Source organism: Phocoena sinus, chromosome 16, assembly GCF_008692025.1.
Source record: "Phocoena sinus isolate mPhoSin1 chromosome 16, mPhoSin1.pri, whole genome shotgun sequence".
NCBI lineage: Eukaryota > Metazoa > Chordata > Mammalia > Artiodactyla > Phocoenidae > Phocoena > Phocoena sinus.
Window position 1 is genome coordinate 43,869,173 of NC_045778.1, and position 25,246 is coordinate 43,894,418.

Sequence of the window (25,246 nt, forward strand, 5' to 3'; positions counted from 1 at the left end):
AGGTAATTATCAATATGTATGTTCCTATTCTCATTTTCTTAATTGTTTTGGGTTCATTATTGTAGGTCTTTTCCTTCTCCTGTGTTTCTTGCCTAGAGAAGTTCCTTTAGCATTTGTTGAAAAGCTGGTTTGGTGGTGCTGAACTCTCTCAGCTTTTGCTTGTCTGGAAAGGTTTTAATTTGTCCATCAAATCAGAATGAAATCCTTGCTGGGTAGAGTAATCTTGGTTGCAGGTTTTTCTCCTTCATTACTTTAAATATGTCCTGCCAGTCCCTTCTGGCCTGCAGAGTTTCTGCTGAGAGATCAGCTGTTAACCTTATGGGGATTCCCTTGTGTGTTATTTGTTGTTTTTCCCTTGATGCTTTTCATATGTTTTCTTTGTATTTAATTTTTGACAGTTTGATTAATATGTGTCTTGACGTATTTCTCCTTGGATTTATCCTGTATGGGACTCTCTGTGCTTCCTGGAGTAGATTATTGCCTTTCCCATGTTAGGGAAGTTTTCAACTATAATCTCTTCAAATATTTTCTCAGTCCCTTTCTTTTTCTCTTCTTCTTCTGGAACCCCTATAATTCGAATGTTGTTGTGTTTGATGTTTTCCCAGAGGTCTCTGAGACTGTCCTCAGTTCTTTTCATTCTTTTTTCTTTATTCTGCTCTGCAGTAGTTATTTCCACTGTTTTATCTTCCAGGTCACTTATCTGTTCTTCTGCCTCAGTTATTCTGCTATTGATCCCATCTAGAATAGTTTTCATTTCATTTAATGTGTTGTTCATCATTGTTTGTTTCATCTTTAGTTCTTCTAGGTCCTTGTTAAATGTTTCTTGCATTTTGTCTATTCTATTTCCAAGATTTTGGATCATCTTTACTGTCATTATTCTGAATTCTTTTTCAGGTAGACTGCCTGTTTCCTCTTCATTTGTTAGGTCTGGTGGGTTTTTATCTTGCTCCTTCATCTGCTGTGTGTTTTTCTGTCTTCTCATTTTGCTTATCTTACTGTGTTTGGGGTCTCCTTTTTGCAGGCTGCAGGTTCGTAGTTCCTGTTGTTTTTGGTGTCTGTCTGCAGTGGCTAAGGTTGGTTCAGTGGGTTGTGTAGGCTTCCTGGTGGAGGGGACTAGTGCCTGTGTTCTTGTGGATGAGGCTGGGTCTTGTCTTTCTGGTGGGCAGGTCCACGTCTGGTGGTGTGTTTTGCGGTGTCTGTGGCCCTATTATGATTTTAGGCAGCCTCTCTGCTAATGGGTGGGGTTGTGTTCCTGTCTTGCTAGTTGTTTGGCATAGGATGTCCAGCACTGTAGCTTGCTGGTCATTGAGTGAAGCTGGGTGCTGGTGTTGAGATGGAGATCTCTGGGAGATTTTTGCCGTTTGATATTATGTGGAGCTGGGAGGTCTCTTGTGGACCAGTGTCCTGAAGTTGGCTCTCTCTCCTCAGAGGCACAGCACTGACTCCTGGCTGTTGCACCAAGAGCCTTTCATCCACACGGCTCAGAATAAAAGGGCGAAAAAGTAGAAAGAAAGGATTAGTAGAAGTAGAAAGAGAGAAAGAAAGAAAGAAAGGAGGGAGGGAGGGAGGAAGGAAGGATGGAAGGAGGGACGGAAGGAAAAAAAGAAAGGAGATTAAGTAAAATAAAATAAAGTAAGATAAAATATAATAAAGTTATTAAAATAAAAAATAATTATTAAGAGGAAAAAAGAATTAAAAAAAAATGGACAGATAGAACCCTAGGACAAATGGTGGAAGCAAAGCTATACAGACAAAATCTCACACAGAAGCATACACATACACCTCACAAAAAGAGGAAAAGGGGAAAAAATCGTAAATATTGCTCTGAAAGTCCACTTCCTTAATTTGGGATGATTCGTTGTCTATTCATGTATTACACTGATGCAGGGTACATCAAGTTGATTGTGGAGCTTTAATCTGCTGCTTCTGAGGCTGATGGGAGAAATATCCCTTTCTCTTCTTTGTTCTCACAGCTCCCAGGGGCTCAGCTTTGGATTTGGCCCCGCCTCTGCGTGTAGGTCGCTGTAAGGCGTCTGTTCTTCGCTCAGACAGGACGCTCAGACAGGACGGGGTTAAAGGAGCCGCTGATTTGGTGGCTCTGGCTCACTCAGGCCGAGGGGGAGGGAGGGGCACGGAGTGCGGGGTGGGCCTGCTGCGGCAGAGGCCTGCGTGTCGTTGCATCAGCCTGAGGCGCGCCGTGCGTTCTCCTGGAGGAGTTGACCCTTGCTCACGGGACCCTGGCAGTGGTGGGCCGCACAGGCTCCCCGGAAGCGGGGTGTGGATAGTGACCTGTTCTCGCACACAGGTTTCTTGGTGGCGGCAGCAGCAGCCTTAGCGTCTCATGCCCGTCTCTGGGGTTCGCGCTTTTAGCCGTGGCTCGCGCCCGTCTCTGGAGCTCCTTTAAGCAGCGCTCTTAATCCCCTCTCCTGGCGCGGCAGGAAACAAAGAGGTAAGAAAAAGTCTCTTGCCTCTTCGGCAGCTCCAGACTTTTTCCCGGACTCCCTCCCGGCTAGCTGTGGCACACTAACCCCCTGCAGGCTGTGTTCAGGCCGCCAGCCCCAGTCCTCTCCCTGCGCTCCGACCGAAGCCCGAGCCTCAGCTCCCAGCCCCTCCCGCCCCGGCGGGTGAGCAGACAAGCCTCTCGGGCTGGTGAGTGCCGGTTGGCCCTGATCCTCTGTGCGGGAATCTCTCCGCTTTGCCCTCCGCACCCTGTTGCTTTGCTCTCCTCCGCGGCTCCGAAGCTTCCCCCCCCGCCACCCACAGTTTCTGACCGCGAAGGGGCTTCCTAGTGTGTGGAAACTTTTCCTCCTTCACAGCTCCCTCCCACTGGTGCAGGACCCGTCCCTATCCTTTTGTCTCTGTTTATTCTGTTTTCTTTTGCCCTACCCAGGTACGTGGCAGGGGGGGGGGGGGGGTGGGGGTGGTTTCCTTGCCTTTTGGGAGGTCTGAGGTCTTCTGCCAGCGTTCAGTAGTTGTTCTGTAGGAGTTGTTCCACGTGTAGATGTATTTCTGGTGTATCTGTGGGGAGGAAGGTGATCTCATCTTATTCTAATGCCATCTTCCCGGAAGCCTAGATATGGAGGCTGGAAGTCCAAAGTCAAGGTGGAGGCGGGTTTGGTTCTTTCTGAGGCATCTTTTCTTAGCTTGCTGGTGGCCACTTTTGCACTATGTCCCCATGTGGTCTTTCCTCTGTGTGTGCACGTGCCTGAAGTCTCTCCTGAGGAATTATTTTTAAAGTGATTGCACAGGTGGATTTAACATCCTTCTTCTGTCATTTGAGGATACTTTTGTTGATATTTAGAGAGTAAAAAAGATGGTCAGTTTTTCTTTTCCATGATGCATGACTTAAAATGTCATGATGTCACCAAATAATGCAAGGTAATTATGGCGATATTCTCAAAATGCTTAACCCTCTGCCTAGTTATTATGTTGCAATCTATTAGCAGAGGGCATAACAGTAGAATAAAAACAGCATCGTCTTTATCCATGATTTGCTGTTTGCTGGCTTTGTGTGCAATAGTTGAAACTGTTCAGGGCTAGGAGTGTCATAAGATTGTATTTTTATCTCCAGATAATATGGCTGTTCCGTATTATTTTCCATTGATAATATCTGCAGATCTGTTTTTCATCACTCATCACATACTGGTTTGTGTTGTTTTGCTGTATTGATTTAGGTTATTGCTAGCAATGTAGCGTAAACTCTGGTTTTAAAGATCAGTGCCTAATAACCACATTTGCTGACCCTGGAGCATGTTGGGGGAATGTATGTAGCTCAGTGGGTTTTTTCCTTCACATCAAAGCTGTTAGGGAAATAATCAAGAACTATTTTCACGAATCATGTCTGCTTGTGAATATTGAAATGAGGTAGCCCAGCCTGAGTCCCTTTGGTCTCACATACTTAATTAGAAAAAATTCACACAATGAAACAGTTGGGACTTGATCTTTAGAATGACAATGGATTATAATTAGATTTGAAAGTGTAAATGAATACAAAAGACAAGGTTTTATGAGACAGTTTATACATGATTATGTCTAGAAAAGGCTTATCTAAGTGTTTTAAGAATCTGTGTGATTTTCTTTTGTTTTGTGGCTTATAGATTCTTTTCAAGAACAAATATACTGTTAACATTACTTGAGATCAATATTAGATTTAACTGTTTCAGATGCAAATATTTTTCTTCTAATTCAGAAACTGCAATGCCTACCAGGGCTAACAGGGTGTTTTTCTTTTAAGTAGTGATGTCTATAAAATTTAGGTTTTTTTTAACCTTTACAAAAGTGTCATCCGTGATATGTCTTTTTTTTTTTTTTGATGAGGATAAACCTCATGGGATTAGGATCCCAATACGTTGCAACAAGAGAGGTTTCCAAGGGAATTGAGTGAAATATAACAAGCTGCCTCTGGGGCTCACTCATAGGTCTCCCTTATGGCTTAAATAATGTGCTTTATTTTGAATTTCTTGCCAGAGGAAATGGGAAGAGACCCTCTAAAAGAGTATCTTGGCTTCTTATAATCTGGATTCTTGGCTTTAACACCCTCAAAGCCATCCTACTGTTATCTTCAGGTCTTATCATTACCCACTTCACAGTTCTTCCGTATCCTTGAATGCGTGGACAGTAGACCAGCAGTCAAACATGTGCTTGTTGCAACATAGACACTTCGTAATACTGTTGAATCAATCAGCCAATAAGAAAACATTTATGGTGGACTTAACAATAAGAATATGACACTATAGAGCCATGACAGTGTGTAAGAAAGGTGCCAAGAATAGACAAGTGAATGTGTCCTGGTGTAGTCTGAGCCTGCTGTGGACAGGAACTCAACTTTTCCAGAGTATAGGAGATTCATTTAAGTGAGGGTAGAAGAAACTAGCAGAGGAAATATATTCAAAAATTACAGAGTTGAAATATTCATCATGTGTTCATAAATTTGAGTAACATGATTTGAACTATGTCTGATTCAATTAATATTAACTACTTAAAAGAACATATTAGGGCTGTCTTAGAGACTCATTTGTAGACAGGAAATGCAGCAGATATGGTTTCACAAACCCATTTTATTATATAGAAAATGGAAGCTTACTAAAGACTTACAAACAGGGCAATGACAGAATCAAAGCTACATATTAGAATATTTATTTCCTGTGATATGTAGTCTTCATTGGATGAGATAATAAATGAAAACCAGAAGATAAGTTAGCAGCTATAGCTTTCATTTAAGTATGAAAAAAAACAAGGTGGACAATGGAAATGGAGAAAACAGAAATACTTAAAAGCCATTGAAATGGAAAAATTAATAGTGACTGAGCAGGATGGTTGAAGATCACAGACAGAATAAAAGCACAATCAAAAGTGAATCAGGAGTTTCTAGCTGGAGTGTTAAAGATATTCATGATCTTAGTTGATAGAAATAAGATAGAAAAGAAAGCCATTTAAGGAGAAAATAATGAGATCAAACTAGGACAAATTGAATTTTAAATGAGTTCAAAATATCTAAGTTTATCTACAGAATGATAGAAGTTGTCTGATTTCCTTCCCTGAGCAAGGAGGCTCAGAGGACTAAGCCAGGACATGACTAGTGAAGGAGTAATACTCACCAGATCTACCCAGGAATCATAGTGCCAGAGCTGGCAGGAAGCTTATCTCTTTCCCAGAGTTATACATGCCTCAAACTAAAGAACACATAGCCTCTAGTGCTGACAGGAAGCTGGAGGCAGATGGCAGGATGGTGCCAAGATTCCTTTGCACAGATAAACAATATGAAGAAGTCCATGAAGAAGTCCTGAGGCAGATACTGGGTTGCCACAGCTGCTTTGATCTGACGCCAGGATGGATCAGGTAGAAAACATGGGATTAGGAGCACAGGAAAAATTGTGGAAGAGGAAACACCTAAATGCAAGCTGAAGCTATGAGAGTAAATAACATGCTCCAAGAGAGAAAGCATAATCAGATAAAACAAAAACTTGGAAATAAATCCTCACGTTATGCCCTTTTGAGGATGGGCCAAGAGCTGAAGTGTGGAAAGAGTGAGAGAAAAGAAAGACTAAGAGCATAGAAGAGCAGTCTCCCAGTGATGTGGTTCAGAAGAAAACCAATGCAGAGAAAGAAAATAAATGGTAAAGGGGTTTTTTTGTTTTGTTTTGTTTTGTTTTGTTTTCCAGACAGGGCAAGGAGAGTGAAATCAAGCTAAGTGAAGGACCATTGTTCTGTTGATTAGAAACTCATGAGTAACCTTCATGGTAAATTGGCCTCTGCTCTCCTGCAGTTTCCTTACCCTTTGATTTTTCATGTGTCTGAGTTATTTTGGAGTGTAACATTTATATATACATCATTTTTGCTTTTGCTTTTGAGACTATCAGTTTATTATTTACATTTTCTTTGAAGAATTACTTATGTGCACTCTCCACAGAAGTTATTTATGGAATTTAAATTATATTTCTTGGACACGTTTACAACTACTTATATGTATTTCTGTATTTAAGTGTATATATGGTTTATGCCATTCCTTTCATATTCTGACTTATCCATTTTTAAGTTCTTCATTTTGCTGCATCCCTTGGTTTATTCATATGTGTCTTCAATTTTTTAGAAAGATATATACCATGTGAGTTTTTATACATATGAAATTAATTTGCTTATACATAGAACATAAAACTTGACAAACTATTAGAGTCTTGGGTTCAAACTTCTGCCCTTTAAAACCATACATAGGATTTTCCACTATTTTCTGGTTTTTAACACTGTAGAAGTATTAGGCTATATATATTTTTTAATTTTTAGGTTTTTGTTTGTTTGTTTCTGCTTATAAGACTCCCTATTCCGGAACTTAAATGTTTTCACTAGTAAATATTTAGATATCCCTTGCTCTGTATTAATGTGTCTGGTATATGATGGCCCCTTGCAATCTGCAAACTTGTGTACGTAGTTCATCAGCCCAGGAAAGATTTACATGGCTTCAACAGTAAGGGTTTTGGAGTGAGACTGGCTGGTTTCTACTCCTAAAGTTCCTACTGACTGTTCTTGTGGCCCTGGACAATTTGCTTAGTCACTCTGCTCCTTAGTTCTCACATTTGTAAAATGAGAATAAAAATAACATAAATGAAACTTTACACCCTTTGAACAGCAACTCTCCATTCCTCCCTTCCTCCAAGTAACCACAATTCTATTCTTAGCTTTTTTCAGTTTATTTTAAATACCTCGTCTAAATGGAATCATGCAGTTATGTGCCATTCTGTGACTGGCTTATTTCACTTAGCATAATATCCACAAGGTTCATCCATGTTGTCACAAATTGCAGAACTTTATTATTTTTTAAGGCTGCATAATATTCCATTGTATGTATATGACACATTTTCTTTATCTACTCATCCACTGATGGACAGTTAGGTTATTTCCTTATCTTGGCTATTGTGAATAATGGTTCAATAAACATTGTAGGGCAAATACCTCTTTAAGATTCTGATTTCAATCATTTTTAGATATATGCCTAGAAGTGGGAAGTATCCTGTGAACTTCGTGCACAGCAGTATTTTATGAACACATAGCAACGAGAATGGAACATAAGAACCTAATACTTAGTGAAAACAGTGAGAAAAAGAAAATAATACATTATGTAAAGTTAAAAAAAAACTAGAAAACAAAAATGCACACAATAACATGAACTAGGTTTTCTTACTAAAATGCTGCATAGTTAACAATACCAAAATACCACTCATTCACTCTAAAAAAGATTTATATTTTTATTCATGGATCTTTGAGGCAGCTAGGGATTGGTTGGCCTTGGCTTCGGGCTGAAGGTTGGGTTGGACTCATGTCAATTCCACATGCCTCCTCCTTCAGGAATCCATTACTAAGTAGGTCTGCTCTTCACACAGTGAAGGACAGGAACACAGGAGAACTTTCCTAACCACATGATGACACATAAAGCTTCTGGTTGTGTATCACAATTCTTCACATCCCACTGACCAAAGCAAGTCTCATGACCAAGAGCAAAGTCAATGGGGCATGAAGTAGAGGAAAAAGAAGTGGATATTGCTGAACAATGATACCACAACAGTCTAGTTAAAAGACACTCTTTAAATGCATTACAATGGTTTTCTCAGAAGGGAAAAGGAGGTTGAATTGAGGTGTGAGCATGATAGGGGAATGAGAGGTAAAAATGCCTAGCAGATCCATTGATAAAAATGCTCCATAAACTATGGATTATATTTAACTTTAATCTCTGTCCCTGTGATCCAAACAAAGTACATATTCCTCAATGTTTATTGCATGTGTGTGCATCCAGTGTTATTTAAGCATAGTGCATTAAGTGTTGAGGATTAAAATTGTCATGAAGCCTTAGAACTGTAAACTTAAAGACATAGAAATTAATCGAAACCAATCAAGTAAATAGAAATGACAAACTGAAAAGCTCTAAGAAATATATCTTTAGAGTGCTGTAAAACCAGACGAGAGAGAGCCTGATTTTGTCTGGATTGTCAAAGAAGGAACGTTCTTGGAGGAAATGACTCAGAGCTGAGGTCTGAAAGATAAGGAGGTGTTTCCAAGGCAAAGTGGCATGGCAGAAAAATTATTCCCTAAAGCGGAAGAAAGAAAAATAGGTTTCAAAAACAAAAGAAAGTAATTTTTTTCAGGAGGCTAGAGAGGTAAACCTGAGTCAGATCCTATGGACTCTGAAGGCATGAAAACAGTGCCAAGATTTCTTATTTCATCATAAGAAAACTGGGAGGGTTTCAAGGCAGAGAAAACAAATAACTAATTACTAACACCAGTTCAGGTTCGTATCTATATTTATGTTCCTTTGGTTTTGCGAGTTGGTTTTTGTGAGGGAAGTTGAATGTGAGCCCACTATTATCTTTATAAATTTAAAAAAACCCTTATCTATATAAAGAAATTTTATAAGGATTATATTATTTGTTATTTGATGTCATTAGGTATTTAGTTTAAGTTTACCATTGAAAAACATGTTTCCCAAGAGAGATTGTGGTAAATAATCTTGCAGCAAATATTTCTTAGAATCTTTAATGGCTATGCTAATACCATATCTGCAGAAACTGAATTATGCATAGACATTGCATTAAATCAGTGACATCTGTCATAAGGAATTTGCCTATAAGAGTGTTGACTCACTATGTTGTCAAAACATAGTAATCACTTCAGGGGTTAAAAATCAGGGAAGGGGAGAGAAAAAAAGAAAAGCACAGGATCTTTTCAGTGATTACATGGAGAGTTTGACCTGTAGTTTTTCTTGTTTTATTTTTTTAACATCTTTATTGGAGTATAATCACTTTACAATGTTGTGTTAGTTTCTGCTATATAACAAAGTGAAACAGTTATATGTATACATATATCCCCATATCCCCTCCCTCTTGCGCCTCCCTCCCACCCTCCCTATCCCACCCTTCTAGGTGGTTGCAAAGCACCGAGCTGATCTCCCTATGCTATGTGGCTGCTTCCCATTAGCTATCTATTTTACATTTGGTAGTGTATATATGTCAATGCTACTCTTTCACTTCATCCCAGCTTACCCTTCCCACTCCCTGTGTCCTCAAGTCCATTCTCTTAAGTCTGGATCTTTATTCCTGTCCTGCCCCAAGGTTCATCAGAACCAATTTTTTTTTTAGATTCCATTTTTTTATATATGTGTTAACATACAATATTTGTTTTTCTCTTTCTGACTTACTTCACTCTGTATGACAGACTCTAGGTCCATCCACCTCACTACAAATAACTCAATTTCTTTCCATTTTTATGGCTAAGTAGTATTCCATTGTATATTTATGCCACATCTTCTTTATCCATTCATCTGTCGATGGACACTTAGGTTACTTCCATGTCCAGGCTATTGTAAATAGTGCTGCAGTGAACATTGTGGTACATGTTTCTCTTTGAATTATGTTTTTTTCAGGGTATATGCCCAGTAGTGGGATTGCTGGGTCGTATGGTAGTTCTATTTTTAGTTTTTTAAGGAACCTCTACACTGTCTCCATAGTGGCTGTATCAATTTACATTCCCACTAACAGTGCAAGAAGGTTCCCTTTTCTCTACACCCTCTCCAGCATTTATGGTTTGTAGATTTTTAGATGATGGCCATTCTAACTGATTTGAGGTGATACCTCACTATAGATTTGATTTGGATTTCTCCAGTGATTAATGATATTGAGCATCCTTTTATGTGCTTGCTGGCAATCTGAATATCTTCTTTGGAGACATGTCTATTTAGGTCTTTCATCCAGTTTTGGATTGGGTTGGTTTTTGATATTGAACTGCATGAGCTGCTTGTATATTTTGGAGATTAACCCTTTGTCAGTTGCTTCACTTGAAGATATTTTCTCCCATTCTGAGGGTTGATTTTTCGTCTTGTTTATGTTTTCCTGTGCTGTGCAAAAGCTTTTAACTTTCATTAGGTCCCATTTGTTTATTTTTATTTCCATTTCCCTAGGAGGTGGGTCAAAAAGGATCATGCTGTGATGTATGTCAAAGAGTGTTCTGCCTATGTTTTCCTCTAAGAGTTTTATAGTGTCTGGTCTTACATTTAGGTCTTTAATCCATTTTGAGTTTATTTTTGTGTATAGTGTTAAGGAGTGTTCTAATTTCATTCTTTTACATGTAGCTGTCCAGTTTTCCCAACACCACTTATCAAAGAGGGTGTCTCTTCTTCATTGTATATTCTTGCCTCCTTTGTCATAGATTAGGTGACCATAGGTGCGTGGGATTATCTCTGGGCTTTCTATCCTGTTCCATTGATCTATATTTCTGTTTCTGTGCTAGTACCATACTGTCTTGATTACTGTAGCTTTGTAGTATAGTCTGAAGTCTGGGAGCCTGATTCCTCCAGCTCCATTTTTCTTTCTTAAGATTGTTTTGGCTAGTCGGGGTCTTTTGTGTTTCCAAATTGTAAAATTTTTGTTCTAGTTCTGTGAAAAATGTCAAACACTTGACAGCTTGATAGGGATTGTATTGAATCTGTAGATTGCTTTTGACCTGTAGTAGTCTCTTTTAAGGATAACTTAGCAGCTGGTGAAGATTCAGTAAGAAGAAAAAAAAAGGAAAAAACCTTAAGTTATTATGGCTGCAATAAACAGTATAAACCACTTTACAGTAATCCCTTCTGCTAAATCATACTTAGGCAATTTGTGAATTACACTCTTACAAAATAAATCAGATTAGTTGCTTTCAAAGACATTGGCTAAAAGAATTTTGGAAACCACATCAGGGAGAAAAATCTTTGTGTACTTGAAAACAAATTACTTAATGTTTGTGTGTGATGATAATAATAGGTTTAGTATTCCCTGATATAATGTGATTGCCATTATTATGAAGAAAATTATGTGGGTCTGAGTAAGTAATTTCTTGATAATTATGTATTTAAGAAAAATGACTAATTCAACATATCCCCTCATATTAAGAACTTAATTATTTTGGTCCATTATAGTCTCATTGAAATTTCCTGCATTTGCAACTTTAGCACATTTTTCATACAGATCTGCAATTACCTTCTGTAGTAATTAATTACATTCTCACCATCATAAAGTCAAAACATTTTGTGTTGAGCACTCACTGTAAGAATAAAAATAAAAAGTATAAAAATTGAGTAATGAATAAATAATTGAGATCTTAAGGTTTTATTTTTTATATAAATTTACTTTTATTCTGATACATAAATTTTATCAGTCTGTATAAATATGTTACTTTTGATTTTAAAATTATAATGTAAGCAGCAACGTGACACGGTTTTTGTCTATCATGTTTCCATCATCTAGAAAAATTACCTCGTTCAGAGTATCACTATATCACTATATTACTATATATGTATTAAATACATGACTATTCCAGTAGCATTGTCTCATACTAATATTTATTGAGTTTTACACATGTCAAATTTAGTAGATAAAATGGCATCACAAAGTTGAAATCATGCCTTTCACTTTTGAAAACCATACAATATTTAAATAAGTCACATACTACCTCATCATATTTGGAAAGAAGCCTAATACATGAACAAACAAATTAATTAATTCATTTATTAATATGTGTCATAAATCATATCCTTCCTAAGGGCAATTAGGGTTGGCAGACCTCTCCAGAGTCTCAGAGCTATTGAATAATGTCACTAGTGCCGGCATCTGTGTGTAACTAGGAAAAATGATATTGTACAGCAGTTACTTAACTTCTTTAAACCTCATTTCCATATAAGAATAATAAGACCATTTCACTGGATTAGTACCCAGGTTTAATGGAGAATGAAAGCACTTAGCCGATGCTGGGCACATAGACGTTAGTTAATATCTCCTCCTCATCATCCTTGCTTTCAGGGTGATGGCAAACATGCCTAACTTTGCCTCTGGTTTGGTACAAGACTTATATACTCATCATGTGTAAACCTTAGGATGTCAATGTCTGCACCCATGAAGTAATTCTGGTGTCACCTATGACACTGTAAAATTTGAGAATAAAGTTTTCATAAAAACACCATACTAATAAGGTCTTTACAGTCCCCCAAATAAATATGTACATATTTTAATAAAGTTCTTTTCCCAAATTAGTAAGGTATTTTATTTAAATAGACATCTTTAATTTATTTCACTTCGTAATGATACATATCTACTTTTATCTTTTTTTTCCTCTGACTTCAAAGCTCTTCCTTTATTTATTTGTTGAAAGTGACCTGAATGAAGGAAGCCCTACTTTGTTTTCTTATTAAGGATGTTTTGCGGAAAATAACCAAAGAATGATTGCAACATGTTTTGCAAAGTAAAATATGCTAGTGAAGAACTAAGAGTATTGACCTGCTCCACAGGAATTGTGCACATGATGAACTTTTAGATTCACTAAACCAGTTGCTCTATTGTGTAATTCCTCCTCCTGTCACTGGCCTAAATATGCAGTGTCATCTATTATGTATTGTAACCTGTGCAGCTAGTTCTAATCCTACTGCTACTCAGATAAATTATGTTGAAAATTGAAGTCAATAATTTTTTTTTTTTTTTTGGCTACATTGGGGCTTCATTGCTGCATGTGCGCTTAGGTTGTTTCCATGTCCTGGCTATTGTAAATAGAGCTGCAATGAACATTTTGGTACATGACTCTTTTTGAATTTTGGTTTTCTCAGGGTATATGCCAAGTAGTGGGATTGCTGGGTCATATGGTAATTCTATCTGTAGTTTTTTAAGGAACCTCCATACTGTTCTCCACAGTGGCTGAACCAATTCACATTCCCACCAGCAGTGCAAGAGTGTCCCCTTTTCTCCACATCCTCTCCAGCATTTATTGTTTCTAGATTTTTTGATGATGGCCATTCTGACTGGTGTGAGATGATATCTCATTGTAGTTTTTTTTTTTTTTTTTTTTTTTTTTTTTTTTTTTTTGCGGTACGCGGGCCTCTCACTGTTGCGGCCTCTCCCATTGCGGAGCACAGGCTCCGGAAGCGCAGGCTCAGCGGCCATGGCTCACGGGTCCAGCCGCTCCGCGGCATGTGGGATCTTCCCGGACCGGGGCACGAACCCTTGTCCCCTGCATCGGCAGGCGAACTCTCAACCACTGCGCCACCAGGGAAGCCCCCTCATTGTAGTTTTGATTTGCATTTCCCTAATGATTAATGATGTTGAGCATTCTTTCATGTGTTTGTTAGCAGTCTGTATATCTTCTTTGGAGAAATGTCTATTTAGGTCTTCTGCCCATTTTTGGATTGGGTTGTTTGTTTTTTTGATATTGAGCTGCATGAGCTGCTTGTATATTTTGGAGATTTATCCTTTGTCAGTTGCTTCGTTTGCAAATATTTTCTCCCATTCTGAGGGTTGTCTGTTTGTCTTGCTTAGGGTTTCCTTTGCTGTGCAAAAGCTTTTAGGGTTCCATTTGTTTATTTTTGTTTTTATTTCCATTCCTCTAGGAGGTGGGTCAAAAAGGATCTTGCTGTGACTTATGTCATACAATGTTCTGCCTATGTTTTCCTTTAGGAGTTTTATAGCGTCTAGCCTTATATTTAGGTTTTCAATCCATTTTGAGTTTATTTTTGTATATGGTATTAGGAAGTGTTCTAACTTCATTCTTTTACACATAGCTGTCCGTTTTCCCAGCACCATTTATTGAAGAGGCTGTCTTTTCTCCATTGTATACTCTTGCCTCCTTTATCAAAGATAAGGTGACCATAGGTGCGTGAGTTTATCTCTGGGATTTCTGTCCTGTTCCATTGATCTATATTTTAGTTTTTGGGCCAGTACCATACTATCTTGATTACTGTAGCTTTGTAGTATAGTCTGAAGACAGGGATCCTGATTCCTCCAACTCTGTTTTTCTTTCTCAAGATTGATTTGGCTATTCGGGGTCTTTTGTTTTTCCATACATATTGTGAAATTTTTTTCTAGTTCTGTGAAAAATGCTATTGGTAGTTTGATAGGGATTGTATTGAATCTGTAGATTTCTTTGGATAGTATAGTCATTTGCACAATGTTGATTCTTCCAATCTAAGAACATGGTATTTCTCTCCATCTGTTTGTATCATCCTTAATTTCTTTCATCAGTGTCTTATAGTTTTCTGCATACAGGTCTTTTGCCTCCTTAGGTAGGTTTATTCCTAGGTATTTTATTCTTTTTGTTGCAGTGGTAACTGGGATTGTTTCCTTAATTTCTCATTCATATTTTTCATCATTCGTGTATAGGCATGCAAGAGATTTCTGTGCATTAATGTTGTATCCTCCTACTCTACCAAATTCACTGATTATATCTAGTAGTTTTCAGGTAGCATCTTTAGGATTCTCTATGTAGAGTATCATGTCATTTGCAAACAGTGACAGTTTTACTTCTTCTCTTCCAATTTGGATTCCTTTTATTTCTTTTTCTTTTCCTATTGCTGTGGCTAAAACTTCCAAACTATGTTGAATAATAGTGCTGAGAGGGGACAACCTTGTCTTTTTCCTGATCTTAGTGGAAATAGTTTCAAGTTTTCACCATTGAGAATAATATTGTCTGTGGGTTTGTCATATATGGCCTTATTATAATTAGGTAGGTTCCCTCTCTGCCTACTTTCTGGAGAGTTTTTATCATAAATAGGTATTGAATTCTGTCAGAAGCTTTTTCTGCATCTATTGAGATGATCATATGGTTTTTATCCTTCAATTTGTTAATATGGTATATCACATTGATTGATTTGTGTATACTGAAGAATCCTTGCATTCCTGGGATAAACCACACTTGATCATGGTGTATGATCCTTTTAATGTGCTGTTGGATTCTGTTTGCTAGTATTTTGTTTAGATTTTTTATCTCTATGTTCATCAGTGATATTGGCCTGTAGTTTTCTTTTTTGGTAACATCTTTGTCTGGTTTTGGTAACAGGGTAATGGTGGCCTTGTAGAATGAGTTTTGAAGTGTTCCTCCCTCTGCTCTATTTTGGAAGAGTTTGAGAAGGATAGGTGTTACCTTTTCTCTAAATGTTTGATAGAATTGGCCTGTGAGGCCATCTGGTCCTGGGCTTTGTTTGTTGGAAGATTTTTAATCACAGTTTCAATTTCAGTGCTTGTGATTGGTCTGTTTATATTTTCTATTTCTTCCTGGTTCAGTCTTGGAAGGCTGTGCTTTTCTAAGAATTTGTCCATTTCTTCCAGGTTTTCCATTTTATTGGCATATAATTGCTTGTAGTAATCTTTCATGATCCTTTGTATTTCAACAGTGTTAGTTGTTACTTCTCCTTTTTCATTTCTAAGTCTTTTGTTTTGGGTGTTTTCCCTTTTTTGCTTGATGAGTCTGGCTAATGGTTTATCAATTTTGTTTATCTTCTCAAAGAACCAGCTTTTAGTTTTATTATCTTTGCTATTGTTTCCTTCATTTCTTTTTCATTTATTTCTGATCTGATCTTTATGATTTCTTTCCTTCTAACTTTGTGGGTTTTTTTAGTTCTTCTTTCTCTAATTGCTTTAGGTGTAAGGCTAGTTTGTTTATTTGAGATGTTTCTTGTTTCTTGAGGTAGGATTGTATTGCTATAAACTTCCCTCTTAGAACTGCTTTTGCTGAATCCCACAGGTTTTGGGTCATTGTGTTTTCCTTGTCATTTGTTTCTAGGTATTTTTTGATTTCCTCTTTGATTTCCCCATTGAGCTCTTGGTTATTTGGTGGCGTATTGTTTAGCTTCCATGTGTTTTTAATTTTTACAGTTTTTTTTCCTCTAATTGTTATCTAGTCTCATAGTGTTGTGATTGGAAAAGATACTTGATACAATTTCAATTTTCTTAAATTTATGAAGGGTTGCTTTGTGATCCAAGATGTGGTCTATCCTGGAGAATGTTCCATGAGCACTTGAGAAGAAAGTGTATTCTGTTGTTTTTTGATGGAATGTCCTATAAATATCAATTAAGTCCATCTTATTTACTGTGTCATTTAAAGCTTTTGTTTCCTTATTTATTTTCTTTTTGGATGATCTATCCACTGGTGAAAGTGGGGTGTTAAAGTTCCCTGCTATTATTGTGTTACTGTCAATTTCCTCTTTTACAGCTGTTAGCATTTGCCTTATGTATTGTGGTGCTCCTATGTTGGGTTCATAAATATTTACAATTGCTACATCTTCTTCTTGGATTGATTCCTTGATCATTGTGTAGCATCCTTCTTTGTCTGTTGTAATAGTCTTTATTTTAAAGTATATTTTGTCTGATATGAGAATTGCTACTCCAGCTTTCTTTTGATTTCCATTTGCATGGAATATCTTTTTCCATCCCCTCGCTTTCAGTCTGTATGTGTCCTTACGTCTGAAGTGGGTCTCTTGTAGACAGCACATACACGGGTCTTGTTTTTGTATCCATTCAGCCAGTCTGTGTCTTTTGCTTGGAGTATTTAATCCACTTACATTTAAGGTAATTATCGATATGTATGTTCCTATTACCATTTTCTTAATTGTTTTGTGTTTCTTATTGTAGTTCTTTTCCTTCTTTTGTGTTTCCTGCCTAGAGACGTTCCTTTAGCATTTTTTGTACAGCTGTTTTGGTGGTGCTGAATTCTCTTAACTTTTGCTTTTTGTAAAGTTTTTAATTTCTCTGTCAAATCTGAATGAGATCCTTGCTGGGTAGCATAATCTTGGTTGTAGGTTTTTCCCTTTCATCACTTTAAATATGTCCTGCCACTACCTTCTGGCTTTCAGAGTTTCTGATGAAAGATCAGCTGTTAATCTTATGGGGATTCCCTTATATGTTATTTGTTGCTTTTCCTTTTCTGCTTTCAATATTTTTTCTTTGTATTTAATTTTTGATAGTTTGATTAATATGTGTCACAGTGTGTTTCTCTTTGGGTTTATCCTGTGTGGTACTCTCTGTGCTTCCTGGACTTGATGCACTATCTCCTTTCCCATGTTAGGGAAGTTTTCGACTATAATCTCTTCAAATATTTTCTCAGACCCTTTCTTTTTCTCTTCTTCTTCTGGGACTCCTATAGTTCGAATGTTGGTGCGTTTAATGTTTTCCCTGACATCTCTGAGACTGTCCTCAATTCTTTTCATTTATTTTTCTTTATTTTGCTCCCTAGCAGTTATTTCCACATTTTTGTATTCCATCTCACTTATCTGTTCTTCTGCCTCAGTTTATCTGTTACTTATTCCTTCTAGAGTATTTTTTAATTTCAGTAGTTGTGTTGTTCATCACTGTTTGTTTGCTCTTTAGTTCTTCTAGAGCCTTGTTAAATGTTTTTTGTATTTTCTCCATTCTGTTTCTGAGATTTTGGAACATCTTTACTATCCTTACTCTGAATTCTTTTTCAGTTAGTTTGCCTATTTCATCTTCATTTATTTGGTCTTGTAAGTTTTTACCTTGCTCCTTCATCTGTAACAAATTTATTTGTCATTTCAATTTTTGTTGTTGTTGGTGGTGCTGTATTCCTGTTTTACTGGTTGTTTGGCCTGAGACATCCAGCACTGGAATTTTTGGGCATTTGGATAGAGCTGGGTCTTGGACCTCCAGTAGGCCTCACTCCAATTGATATTCCCTGGGGTCTGAGGTTCTCTGTTAGTCCAGCGGTTTGGACTCCGAGCTTCCACCACAGGAGCTCGGGCCCGACCTCTGGCCTGGGAACCACAATCCCGAAAGCCGGTTGCTGGGGGTTCCTCCTGTCCCCTTGAGTATCCGTGGTCCCCCACTGGTCGGCAGACGGATTTTTATCCACTGCACCACCAGGGAAGTCCCTTGAAAAGACATCATAGAGACTTGAGGTGTAGGTTTGCCTCCTCAGTTGTTCGTGGCTGGCCAGTTAGCTGTGCCTTTCCTGTTCTCAGTTTTTCAAGTCAAAGCATCCAGGTAAGATGATAAATGCACAAAATAATCCACCTTGCTACTCTGAAGGGCTGCTCAACCTGCAGGAAGTGCTGGGTGGCTACTTTTATCTTTTTGAGTTTAAGATAAATTGTCCAAAATCTTCACACATAAATTAAATATTAGTTTGCCATTTTAATACTCAAATTACATGCCAGATTGGACTCCACATGTAACACAATCGCAACAATCTTATAAATCGAATACATTTTAAAGCACATCAGATTTTCATATGTAAGCACCTACACAGTGAAGTATAAAGTCCACTTGATTATAAATCTGAAGGTCTTTGCTCTAGTTCTCAAACCTTTATTTGGTAATGCTCATGTTTCTCCTTTATAGCCAGAAATGTTAGAAGTTTATTATGTTTATCTGTGTACCTTCTGTCTCCCCCATCTGACTGATTATGAGGCCCTAAGTATAAAAGCGCTATCTCTAATTATTGGCCTATGATCATGAGAGATGAATATGAGTAGGTATGGATAAGTATCTATGAACATGTATTGGTGGGTAGTAAACTGAAAATTTGCCAACAATTTAGCCACATTCTGAGGTAAGTAAATTCTTAGAGGTCCTCTAAACCATATAGAAAATTACCTATGTAGCTATGATTCTTGCAATTACCAAACGTATACTCAGAAATCTCAGTCTTATTCAACATTAGTTTAACCCACTATGTAACTCTGATTTTACACTTTGTATAGTATAGTTGGTGTAAGAAAACATCTATATGCTATTAATATAGATCACATGAGGATTAATTTATTAGAAAAATCCAGAGGATTATGTCATTATTTTAAAGGATTGACGTAACAACAGAATGTATTAGATATAATTAGAAAAGTAACATAGACTAGAAGGACAGAGGCTGAGAAGTAGGAGAGAGAGAGTACATAATATTCAGGCAGTCCAGAAAGAAAGGGAAGGACTTTCCTAATGATACATGGTTTTATTTCTCCAAACCTTTTCTCAGGAACCTTTTTGAAAGACTATTTATTCTCCTTCAATCTTCTACTTGTTTGGAACTCTGTTTTCATAAGTTCTATTTTCATCTCTTTTGTGAAAGCTCTTCCCCAACAAAAGTCACTGATGTAATCTTTCTTTCTTCTTTGTTCTTAAAAAATATACATGGAGCCACTGCAAACAGGAACACAGGATATATACATTTTTAGCAGGGGGTTTTAGCAGGGGAGTTCGGGGGTTACACAGGCAGCCATTCCCATCATATCTGTATATGTGATCCCCCCAGAGTTGTTCATCCTGGCAGCCCAGCCCAGGATACACATATACATGAGCACTGCTTGTATTATATGTATTTACTTAACAAATTCTTGTTGATCTCTTAAATAATGCCAAGCCAAAATTAGTATCTTCTCTAATGGAGCTCGCAATCAAGGAACAGAGATAGGCTACAAACCCACAGACAAGTAAATATGTAACATAAATTCACATAAGGATACATACTATAAAGAAAATAAAATAAGATTTGACTCAGAGTGGTTTATGGGTGGATATAGGCAAAAGAGGTATCATTTTAGACCTGGATGCCAGAAGGAACTAGCCACATACAAGAGTATTGCAGGAAGAACAAACAGCAGATGGAAAAGTGCTGAGATAGGAGTGAGCTTGGTGTTTTATAAGGCCAATCCGGCTGAATTATTGTTAATGAATATCAGGAAGGAGGTGATATAAGATGAACTCCTCAACTAGGCTGTGAGTTTGCTCATCTGTGTGCTCTTAGGACTCAGCAGTGTCCATTTAATGTGTTGAATGAATAAACAAATAGATGAATGAATGAATCCCACATATAATGAATTAACCTTTGTACTATAAAACATGAGTAAAATGATAAATGTTAGGGGATAAATAATCTATAAAATTTTCAATTGCCAATATTTTATACAATTTATACATCTCTCTTAAAAATATGCCATATATGAAATAAATGTATAATGATTTAGTTCTATAATTCTATTTTTTTAACTGAGTTAAATATTTTTTATCTAATGGCAAACAAAAAAGTCCTTTGGAATTTGTTCTAAATTGTGGTTACTTTCAATTAACCAAATTAAGATTAGTTAACTTATTAACCTTAACTTGATGCCAAGTTAAGGTTTTCAGCACCCCTTGAATGATTAAGCTGCCAGTCATATCATGTTTCTGTTTTGAACATTTCCTTTAGGGAAACATATCCCTCTAAAAGTCAGTGTGTCACTTATTTGAAAATTCAGGGAAAGTATCGAAGAATATTTTGGTGAATGGAAGTTGACATTAAGAAGGATTACTGTGCCAGCACCTCATTAATCTTTTAAAATTATGGTTATCTGAAGTAACGCTTGCTCCAATAATGAGGTCAGCTGGATTTATAGAAATATCTGTCAAAATGAGGAGGCTTCAAAAAAGCTGTCGTGCTATGCTTCTTACATGTCCTCAGTTTCCATAAAAATTTAAAGAAGAAACTCATTGTACTTACCCATCAAAAGACTCCAAGAGGCATAATGATAGGAAACTATTTTTGCCACCACTGCCTGATGAGAATCTTTGCAGACAATTTCATCACTTTACTATTAAATTAATATTTATATCTTGGTTAATTCTATCTTCATTTCTTGCCTTTGTTAATGCCTCTTCATAGTGTCTAGGTAAATAGAGCAAAATTCCAAAATAGCTTAAATAGTCTTTTTTTATGTGATATTACATGTATTATGGGATTACCTACTAATGTGTCATAAATTGTGTTGGATCAAAGTCCATTTTATAGTCTCCTTGTGAAATTTTACATGTCCTGAACAGTGGCAAAATACAGTTTACCACATGAGATTAAAATATCTGTACTAAGAAAGAGATGTGATTTAACCATTGAACTAAGGAATAAAATTAAATGGGTTCCACTAGGTGGATATCAAAGTATTTTTTTCCTTGTTGGTGACCTAAAACAATCATGTAATTTGTTTTATTCTCTTGAATCCACAGTTTGAGTACATTTCCTAAACAACTATGGTAGGTTAAAAGGGCATGGAGAAAAGATATAAAAGCAAGAAAAGAATGCCTAGGATGATACAAAAACAATTAGAAATATCTATCCTAATAAAGTGAGGCTCAGGGGTAAAACATTGGTCTTCAAAACTACGAAGCATTTTATTCCCCTGAAAAAAAGAAAACACTATGTTCCATCACTGCCGAGGAAAAAATGAGGTTTGGTTTTAGCAAGTGTTTCAGAGAGGAAGAGCCTTTAGTGTCTGAAAATAGGAAGCTAACTAATGACCTCCCAAGATTTCTTTGGTCCTAAATAAAGACAAATTTTGTTGATCAGAGTGCAGCACCAAGGAGTCATTTGCTCATCATTTATAAATTAAACCACAGACTACTTTTAGTTTAGTATGAACTTTAAGAAAGCAATTTTTGTAAACTACTTTTAGTGTTGCTATTAGATTGATTTTGTGATAATTTGGAAATGCTATAGAAAAGGAGTCTATTGCCACAGTAATAAAAATTTTAAAGACTGACTTTTTTTTTTGTAAAAATATAGCTCTTTTTTCACTATTGATGGTCCAAAATGTCCCTCTTAATACACTTATAAATACATATAGGTAAAGATACAATATAATCTATATATACTATATTATCATAAATTGAAGTAGAAAGTAATGATTAAATATTTCATCTCAATTTTAAGTGTGTTTTTATAGATTAGTTTACTTTAAAAAATACATATGATTAACTAATGTATTCAACTGGAAGAAATATCAACTTATTGGAAATATGTAAGAGTAAAGAAAGATCACTATTTCTAGTACAATTTAAAATAAAAGACCAAATATTTCATAAATTTTTATTATCTAAATGGTAATTTGAATATTTATATGTCATCTCATAATTATCAAAATGTATAATTTATAAGTGGACTAGTTTTTAAAATATAATGAATGAATTTTGTACAGTATAATACTGTGATCATATCTATTAAATTTTTAACATGATCAGATATTAAATAATGTTTAATAAATACTAATGATAAATAATTTTAAGAGATAAAGCTTATGATGATTATTTTTTAAGTTGTGTCATACATCTGGATTGCACATTATTTTCCAGATTAAAGCCATAATAATTTTAATTTTTATGAATTTATAAAAACCATGCATTTGACCTGATTCATATTGTAAATGTCCCAGAGACAATGTTAGGCAAGTTAATTGAAACTGTTTCCCAAAGCCAGTTACCTTCACCTATTACATAGCTTAATTATTTAACTGTAAAAGCAAGATTATCTTTTTAAAGACTTTGGAAAGAAAATTAGGAAGGGAGGGAAGGAAACAGGGAGGAAGAGGGAGAGGAAGGGGAAAATAGAGGGAGGAAGAGGAGGAGGGTGGGAGAAGAGAGGGAGGGTGGGAGGGAAAGAAAGAGGAAAAAACTTTTGAATATATTCAAAAGAACATCTAAATCAAGGTATTTAGTTGTATCGTGTTATATGAAATAAAATGTGGTGCCTTGATAACAAGGGTGATGGAAGAAACAATTAAAATGTCTTTTGCGGGCTAACAATGTCATCTCAGGGCCACTTTTTTTATGTGCTAGCAATCTGTAGAATAACAAATCAGAATGAAAAGTTTACTGATATAGCTAAATATAATGTGCATGTTCTTATACATATAATCTTATCTGTAGCGATCCTCCAGGAAGATTATAGGATGTTCTGGATAGCAAAGTGTTGTAGGCATCTACAAGATAACACTCCGCAACACCAAAACATTTTTCTCTTTTATCAGTTAAAGGTATAATTCCAAATGTATCATTAATACCTTGGCATTATTAAAGACAACATGCTAAGTGTAACTGACATATTCTAAGTTTCTTTAAGTTTCTTGATAACTGATTCATGATAGTCATAAAAATTTTAATACTGTACTACAGACTGAATGGGTATTGATGCCAGCAGAAACTGAAAATTTGTTCTTGAAATGGTTTTTGCTATAGTTTTGCTCTAGTGACAAAAGAGCCAAAAATATAAATTTAGGATTTATGAACAAATAAGAGGTATTTAAAGGCATGGAACTTGAGCAGAGGTAGAAAAGACAAAAGTGCCTGTGACAGAGCCTTGGGAAATTCCAAGAAGATTGGGAACAAGCAGTCTGACCCGGAACCTCTAGATAGGAATAAGGAAAGGCAAAAAAGTGAAAAGAGTTACATAAAGTATTCAAGGAGGTAGTGATAAACTGAGGTGTCATGAATGAAAGGACTGGACTTACAGATAATCATTAGGGAATTATAGAAGTCCTGAAGGCTAACATATTTGTCCTATAGCCCAAATGTGACTCAGGAACAAACATGGAGCAACACATTCCTTTCAAGGACAGTCATGAAGAAACTCAACAATACAGAGAACAGTGTTCTCCGAACCATCCTTCCCCAAAGCATAATTAACCAATTCAGGCTATGGGCGTAACATGGGGGTAATATCCTGCTTCTCTCACATCAGAGTAATGTCAACTAGAGGTGTTCTTCTCTAAAGAGTTTTGTGGTATAATATAGTGTCCGTTAGGGTTTGAGATCAAACTCAACCACATACTAACTCTGAGTCTGAGGTGTTTATTTTATTGTACTTCTAGGATTGACTTAAGAGATTTACAGACCTTAAGCACTTAAAAAGATTAGAGCGCCCACCCAAGTGTCACCTTGTATAATTAAAAATAAAACCAATCTTACCCCTAATATAAGTGAGGATGTTCAATAAATTTTGACTGTTCTCATTATAGTCTTTTTCAAAATTATCAAGTGTTAATTTTTCTTGAAAAATGAATTTTTTGCTTGCTATTCCCACTTACCTTGGTGTATGTCTGGGACATTTCAACATTTTTAAACTCCCTATAATCTTCAAGTTCATTAACTGAAAAATGTGTGGTAGACTATATATGTATCATTTTTAGTATGGTTCTCACACACAATAAGCTTTCAACAAATGTTAACTATCATTATTTTATTGTTATTACTATCAACATTAGTAGTAATGCTATCCTAAAGGATTGTTGTGAGAATTTATTTATTTAAGAAAAAACCTATCCTGGTAAAGCACAGAACAGATGGTAAATAATGTTTCCTTTACTTCCATACCCACTCCTCCACTTTACCTCAATCCTCCACACTTTATTTTCTCTGAGTATCACAGAGTTCAAATAAGTATAATAAAGAAAATAACTTATAATGGTCTCAGAATATAAAATATTAAACACCGTGTTCAAGGAAGAAGCTGAGATTCATATAATTAAAGAAATGTGGAAGGGAAGACACCCGAGGAAACCACTGATTTATTCTTTCACATAAATGATTTTAAACAACATGTAGTAAAGACAACATCACTGATTCAGATTGTTATTCTAAAGAAATAAAGGTTCTGCTACATTTAAAATCTGAATGTATGAAAAGTTAAAATATGATTTTTCATTTTTAAAAGACTATTTATTTTACAAATCAATTTTATATTATCATTACCCTTTGTTTTCATTTTGTGAAATAATATATAATTTTATTTTAGGGATTACCTGCAAGTCGTGTGAGATATAGAGTAGATGATGTCCAGTTTCCTTATCCTGCCAGTATTTTTGATGTAGAAGAAGATTCTGGAATAGTAATAACTCGAGTTAATCTTAATGAAGAACCTACAACAATTTTTAAGGTCAGTGCAGTGTTTTCTCTTTGGTGTCTATTTGATGTTTAACTTTTGATTGAGAGTTTGGTTTAACAAATAACCATACATCTTCCCATTTTCCTCCTTTTTAGTATTTTAAAATTACAAAACAATGCATTTTTTTACTGCATAGACACTTAGAAAATACAGTTAAGTAAAAGGGAAAAAAAACACTTGATATTTCACATTTTGGAGATTAATATTTACCATTTTAATCTCTATCCTTATGATAACATTCCCTGCAAATAAAAGTATACAAGTATATATTTTAAAATAA

At 36.1% G+C, this 25,246-nt stretch overlaps 1 protein-coding gene across 1 annotated transcript in view; it reads left to right on the forward strand.

Moving 5' to 3' along the window:
- Positions 1 to 25,246, forward strand: part of PCDH15 (protocadherin related 15) — a 743,572-nt gene that overhangs the window by 584,924 nt on the left and 133,402 nt on the right. The window contains 1 exon segment of the mRNA XM_032608284.1: positions 24,817 to 24,957. Coding sequence (XP_032464175.1) covers positions 24,817 to 24,957 — 141 coding nt within the window.